General features: G+C 33.7%; 1 protein-coding gene across 1 annotated transcript; it reads right to left on the bottom strand.

Moving 5' to 3' along the window:
• Nucleotides 1-896: 896 nt before the first annotated feature.
• LOC105770786 (low affinity sulfate transporter 3) lies at nt 897-4848 on the bottom strand. Its single transcript, XM_012592124.2, has 12 exons — nt 4487-4848; nt 4367-4415; nt 4068-4275; nt 3795-3969; nt 3624-3689; nt 3295-3525; nt 3086-3212; nt 2728-3014; nt 1693-1886; nt 1521-1606; nt 1364-1440; nt 897-1257 (listed from the first exon to the last, which is right to left on the bottom strand). Exons 1-12 carry the CDS (start codon nt 4790-4792, stop codon nt 1108-1110), a joined length of 1956 nt encoding a protein of 651 aa, XP_012447578.1. The 5' UTR covers nt 4793-4848; the 3' UTR covers nt 897-1107.
• Between the last annotated feature and the right edge of the window lie 2018 nt (nt 4849-6866).

The raw sequence follows: 6866 nt of genomic DNA, 5'->3' as shown, positions 1-6866 counted from the left end.
AAGGTCAATAAACAGCCATGTGGCGGCCCCTGATTGGGCAATCTGATACTGAGGTATTAAATTGGACATTTTGAACGCACCCCAAAATACAGAGGCCTTCCATGCCAATATCCCAATAATTAATATTTTATAACTAATTAGTAACATAAATGTAAAAGTAGTAATAAATAGTTTATGGCACAGGCGAAAAATATTATGCATAAAATAATAAATTATATATAATATAAAAATAAATAATTGATAATAAAGACGATCCTAAATTTTATAATTACAATTATAAACTTTTAACTATGTAAAAATTATATTCTTTATAATACCTAATTAAAATATTGATTTATATTAAGAATTATAATTTAAAATTTTCACTTATGATTAAATTAACAATTATATATATTTAAAATTATTATACCAAATTAATTAATTGCTTTTATTGTAAAATAATATAATATCGATATTTTAAAATTCACCTGTAAAATGTAAATGCATATAAAAGAATTTAAATAAAGAAACTTTCATGTTAATTTTTATTGACTATACTTTAAATTTATTTATATTTTGAAATTAAATTTAAACTTTATATTAAATTTATATAATTGTGATTATTTTAATTATAATTTTATAAACATGATTAAATCATAACTCAAAATTTTAGGGAGCGAAGTTTGCAAAAGGCTACAAATCTTGCAGAAGAAACAGGGTCAGTCACCAGAATCCTTGCTTGCTTTAATCTAACAGGGAATTAATACTTGATCCACAAGGAAGAACATACAAATGGATTGAAACTTTTCCTATTCTTTAGGAAAATATTCAATTACATTAACAAGCGCAGTTGGAAAGTGCTTTCGAGGATTTTAAACCAGAGAAAAATTTGTACACTGGATATCAATCGTCCATACTTTTTCAGCCATGAAACTGTGATTGACTGTAATTAACTGGAATGGTAAAGAGACAGATTTAAAACAGCCTCTAAGTTTCCTTTTCAAACCAATACACACTAAAGTAGTCAATTATTAGGACAAGTTGGCCGACTTTTATTCAACTTGCTTGAAGTTCTTGATTAAGTAGTAGTTAATCAAGAACTGGTATTGTACAGTATGAAGCCATTAATTACAAGCTGTTGATTGCTAATTTAGAAGCAAGGCATGCATCCACAGCTTCAGCAACCGTGAGGAAAATCCCATCAGCTCCAATTTTCTCCACAAGTTTTGACAGCTTTAGCTTGTGGATCACTTGCCACCTGAGATTCACCATTACCAACTGCAAAAAATAAAAAAAATAAAAAAATGTTGTTTTAAAATCAGTCATGTAATTCCAGGAATAGTTAAAAAGATCACAATCTCGATTGATGTTATAAAAAGCTTACTTTCATGCCTAGTGAAACCAGCTCGGTGTGCAGTTCTTCTAGCGCCAGAATTCCGGAAGTGTCAATGTTCATCACATCTGTCACAAGGGGGAATCAGTTATACTCTGACATAGGCTGTTCTTTTTTTGGAAACTACAAGAAGATTATTTAAACTTACTGGTCATGTCGAGGATTAAGATTTGAACTCTGTCTTTTGCAGTTTCTTCTGTTCCATTCTCATCTTGTGTAAGGAGCTTTAGTATTCTGAAACAAACAAGTGCAATGTTATGTTTGGGAGTGGAATGGAGCCAATTGTTTGTTTCTCTTGTGAATTGCAGCTATACACATACCTTTCTCTCAGGAAATTGGCATTGGCAAAGCAAAGTAAGCTCGAGTTTATGCGAAGTGTGAATAGTCCTGGTGTTTTAACAGCCATGGGATATTGATCCACCTCACAAAAGATGTCTGTTCTTGGAAGTCTTCCTAGTTGTTCAACGGCTGGTCGGATGGAATTCAGCAACACCTTGGCAAATGAAATAGCTACCTGCAATTTATTGCAAATTTAATTTCCCTATTAGTAACCAATTGATCCCTCTCCAAATTCTACATGCAAAATTGTAATTATTTACTCATTAAAAGTTTCAAACAGGATGGTTTTATGTGAGTAACACAAAAAACCCCATTTATACAAATCACGCCTCCTTTGAAAAAATAAAAAACAAACAGTTCAATCTGGAAAGTTGAATAGGTTTTGAAGAATGAGACGGAGATAAATTTTGCGAAATTTGTAGGCATGGAAAATCAAAGCCACCGAATATAGGACTAAAAGAGTAGTTGAGTAAAAACTTATTTGTTTTATAGGGGACTGAAACACGAGTTTTTTACTGTGCTGTATATGCTACTTACTTTTTTGTCTATACATTAGCTTACAAGCAAACTGTGATCTACTCATTCGCATAGCTGGGTGAAAGCAATAGTTGCAAGTAGTGGAAAAACAGGCCACTGGGGGTCCATAAGTCTGGTAAAAAAAAAATTTACGGGTTTCAAGAGGGTGTGAACTTTTGACTCCCTGTGTAGATAATTGTATGGATCAATCAAAAATCAATTATGAGATGGAATGGAACCCACAAGTCGCAATGAGTTTTAATTTCTTTCAATTCTGAACATTCAATGTTTGAAATAACATAGCATCCCCTGTTGATCATATCCACATGTTTTTTAGTTGGTAGTGAATTTATAATATCGTGTGGTCTGGTTTGTGCCTTTGTTGCTATTATCCAGGCTGGGAATATTAAATAGGTAATGTACTATTATCTAGTAGGTGTATGATATATATATTAAGCTTTTTATATATTGAAGTGTAGAAGAAAAGGATAAGAAATTACCGCTACTAGAAGACCGATCTCCACTGATTTGAACAAGACTCCAAGAAAGGCACCGAGGCAAGCTAGGAAATCTAGTTTGTCAACCTTCCAGATACGGTAAGCTTCATTAATGTCAATAAGTCCAGGAAGTGCAGACATGATGATGGAAGCAAGGATGGCGACAGGGGTGTAATACAGTAGCCTGGTAAACAACTCCAATGCCAATATCACTGTAATCGCCATCACTATATTTGACACGACAGTCTTGCAGCCTGCGCTAAAGTTCACTGCAGTCCTGGAAAATGAACCTGCCAATACGTATATAATTAATTTTTATATATGAGGGGAATATGTGATATAATTTATGGATTCAGTTTACCAGTGGCTACGTAGCAAGAAGTTAGAGATCCTGCAAGGTTCATGAACCCCATTGCCAACATTTCCTTGTTACCGTCTAAATGGTATCCATTAATTGAAGCAAATGATCGGCCAACTGCGATGGCTTCCTGAGAAGAATATGTTTCAAAGGAGTTGCCGTAAACAAGCTAAAAAAGAAAGATGGGAGTGAGATGAAGAGTAGTTACGCACAGTGAGAGCAACAATGGCAGAAATCAACCCGATTTTGGCTGCTTCTGCAACATGTGTGCCATTAAATTGTAAACGATGGACTGAGCTTGGATTGAGGCCTCCTTTTAAGTGTTTTACTATCTTCACCCCATGATTGTCAGCCCTGGTTAAATATACAATCAGGGTGGATAATATGACTGACAATAGAGGAGCTATTGCTGGGAACCAGAAGAGCTTTTTGTTTCTTTTTCCCTGAAATCAGGTTTTTTTTTTTTTTTTAGATTTACTGATGAAACAAGTTAAATATTATTACTTTAATGGGAAAAGCCTGCCAGAATTTGTTTACTTACGATAAACCTGGCGACAAGGAGGAATACCAGGAAGGATAAACCGAGGACGAAATTTAGAGGATACCACTGTTTAAAGAAATATAGAAAGGGTGAGACAATGAAAGCGAAAGATTTTAGCCATCATACTGAAATGATTGATGGCTGCAAAGTTAGGTTTCCTTGACTACTTACTTCATGTTTAACTGATTTGGAAACCGAGGTCAAAACTGACACTACATCGGTTTTAGTGGTGAAGTGACTCAGTCCAAATAGTCCCTTCAGTTGCTGAAGCCCTATCACAATGGCTGCACCCGCCATGAATCCAACCACTGCAGCATGTGAAAGAAAATCCACCAGGAACCCCAGTCTGTGAAACAGCAAAACTGTTTTCAGAGAAGAACATGTGTATTGATTTTTTTTTTAAAGGACCAAAAAAAAAAAAAAAAACTTAAAAGATCTCACTACCTAAACAATCCAAATATGGCTTGGAAAGTTCCAGCAAAGAATGTCACGGTGAACACTAGACTTGTGTACCCAATGGGGTCAGTTGCAGGATCCACCAGGCCTGGAATCATGGAAGATAGCAGCATTGAAACCACGGCTACCGGTCCGATAGCTATCTCTCTTGAACTCCCCATTACCGCATATATAAGAGGTGGGACGACGCTTGTGTCTAGATGAAACAACCCCCATAACACAATTTCATCAAGAACAAGAAACTTCAAGCTTAAGGAAATGAAAAGCTCAGTTTTTCAGCAACTTACATAGACCGTATTGAGGATCAAGTTTCGCTAAATTAGCATATCCAATACTCTGGGGAAAAAGAAAATACAGTGTCATGAGAAAGCAAAGAGTGACACAGAGAAGCAAAAGAAAGTGAGTACCTGAGGAATGCTAAGACTTGCGAGTGTTAAACCCGCCATTAAATCATGTTTAAAAAATGAAGCCTTGTAATTCCTTCCCCAGCTGAGGATCGGAAACAGACCTCGGAGGAAGGACATGGCATGTTTCCCCTTGGCGTTGGATGAGGAATTCTTTTTTCCAGGAGTTAACAAACTTCCTTTGACTGTACCAACTAGTTCCTGCCATAAACTAGGAGGCTCAGGTGAATTAATCAGCCACTGCACTCTCTCGGTTCGACTGGAATCCTCGAGGTCTAGCTGCTGAGCCTCCGCAGCAGTGTGAGGCATGATTGTTTGAAGCGTTTGGGTTAACTCACTCTATGATTGTAATCTTCTGAAAACAAGTCTAGTTCAGTCAATAAATAATGGTGACATGCGATAATGACCCGCCTATAAATGTAAAATTAATTCAAGTGTATTGTTTATAAGTAATATGGAATATACAAGGATAATGTAATTGTTGTGCACGTTTAAATATTCTGGGTACTAAACCATATGAACCCCTCTTTTCTCAATGCAGAGCATGTGAGTTGTTTACATGTTAACCATGCGATTTCCAGTCTTAAGCTTTAAAAATTTTAGGTTGACTCAACAATTATAACGTCTAATTTAATTTTAATTTTAATCTATATCTTGTTGCACTTCATCATCAACATGCTAAAAATAAATATCTTTTTCATATCTATTCTTTTTAATATAATGTCTGAAATTAAATACTCAATTAAAATAAATTCAGGAACAAAAGTATTGAAAGCATTACCAACATTACAAATTACACAGTTGCTATCTCGTTGGCTTCCCTGCATGTTGAGTTAATTCATTGCTTTTCTTTTGGCAAAATTCTAAATAATATTAATCCAAAAATCATTTATTTGAGTTTTTAGTATCACTAGAATCACTCCGTTAACAAAAATTATTATTGATCCATTTGATTATAACAAATGAAAATATATATTGACATACCATAAACGTGACTATATATCAATTCTTTTTGCTAAAGCCCTTTTGCCTAAAAATATATTAAAATTTAAAACTAAAGGTAAATTAGAATATGAGAATTTACTAAACGTCACAATTTTCCGAAAAATAAAATAAATTAAAACTTAAAATTATTTATTTACAAACTTTCGTACGATGATGTCCGACAATGGTCTTTCTATTCCTTAACACTCAATTTTTGTTTAAATATTTAAAAATAAATACATATTTTAATTAAACAAGGGAAACCCAAATGATTTACAAGTATAAGGATGTGGTGTAAATTTAAAATGATATTCTAACATTTCGTCGAGAACAAACCTTTCCGGATTCTCAATATATAAACCACGGCTTGTTTCGACAGGGGGTCCATTTTTGCAATTGTGGTGCCAAAACATGGTACAATCATTGGTTGTCGGTTTGAATTTGAAGAGGAAGACACAACAATATCATATCGTATATTTTTCTCTCTAAATATTAATTTTCTTACGCTAACAATTACCTAGAAAATGTCAACAACAATAATTTATTACTAGTATTTTTATCATATGTGTATGTATGTAGACATAACATATTTAGAATACAGATGTGTGTTTGAATATAACGTACAATGAATAATTCAAACATAAAGTTTGATAGTAGTTAATAGTAAATAGTGTTGTTATTAATCTCGAGTTAGTGTGAAATTGACTTGTGATATCAACTCAATTAAAATTTTAAATAATAATATATAACTATTAAATTTTTGGGCCATCAACCAAAAATTTTGAAGGATGAGTTACTCGCGTGATCTTCTAATTAGGCTTTAAAATCTTTGAATTGGGTAGAATTAAGGCTTAACCATTTTTTTACTGAAGATTAAAAATGGACTCAGAAAAGGGTAAAGAGATTTATCCTAAATGATCTCCATCAATATCCCCTAAAAAAAGAGTAAATAATGGACTTTATAGATAAAACCTAGTTTTGTTGAAAATAATCAATAAAATAAATATAAGCCAAAAAGGTGAGGCATGGTGTTCATAATGTTACAACACACATTACAATACTTGAGTGTAACTGATTGCATCAAATATGATATGGGGATTGAAATCTTGTGTTATCAGAAAAAGAAATCCATTTATTCCAGTTGCATACTCACTTGAGGCTTAGGGGAGGGACAAACATGTTTGATGGGTCGCTTCAACTGACTATGATGTAATTAATATGGAACCTCTGCCAGTCAAAATGGAAAGCAAAAATTCTTGAAATAAAAATGGAGGCGAATGGAGGAGATTCATAGATGGGTCTGGATCATGGCTTTTCGTAACTCTTAGCCACTTTGACTCAATAAAAAAAAAAAAAGAGGAAAAAGATGTGAAGGGCTGGCCTTCATTCATCCTCAAAC

The sequence above is a fragment of the Gossypium raimondii genome, chromosome 5 (assembly GCF_025698545.1).
Source record: "Gossypium raimondii isolate GPD5lz chromosome 5, ASM2569854v1, whole genome shotgun sequence".
In the NCBI taxonomy this organism is placed as follows: Eukaryota; Viridiplantae; Streptophyta; class Magnoliopsida; order Malvales; family Malvaceae; genus Gossypium; species Gossypium raimondii.
Note: the sequence above shows the minus strand (reverse complement) of the source record. Positions and strands in the feature narration are given on the sequence as shown.

What these genes read in the sequence shown, in the direction of transcription:
- LOC105770786 (XM_012592124.2), bottom strand. Translation starts at nt 4,792, where the DNA reads ATGCCTCACACTGCTGCGGAGGCTCAGCAGCTAGACCTCGAGGATTCC. An exon ending in TGATCCTCAATACGGTCTAT is followed by an intron (nt 4,276 to 4,366) that starts GTAAGTTGCTGA and finishes TGTTTCATCTAG; the next exon opens with ACACAAGCGTCGTCCCACCT. An exon ending in TCCTTGTCGCCAGGTTTATC is followed by an intron (nt 3,526 to 3,623) that starts GTAAGTAAACAA and finishes ACCTGATTTCAG; the next exon opens with GGAAAAAGAAACAAAAAGCT.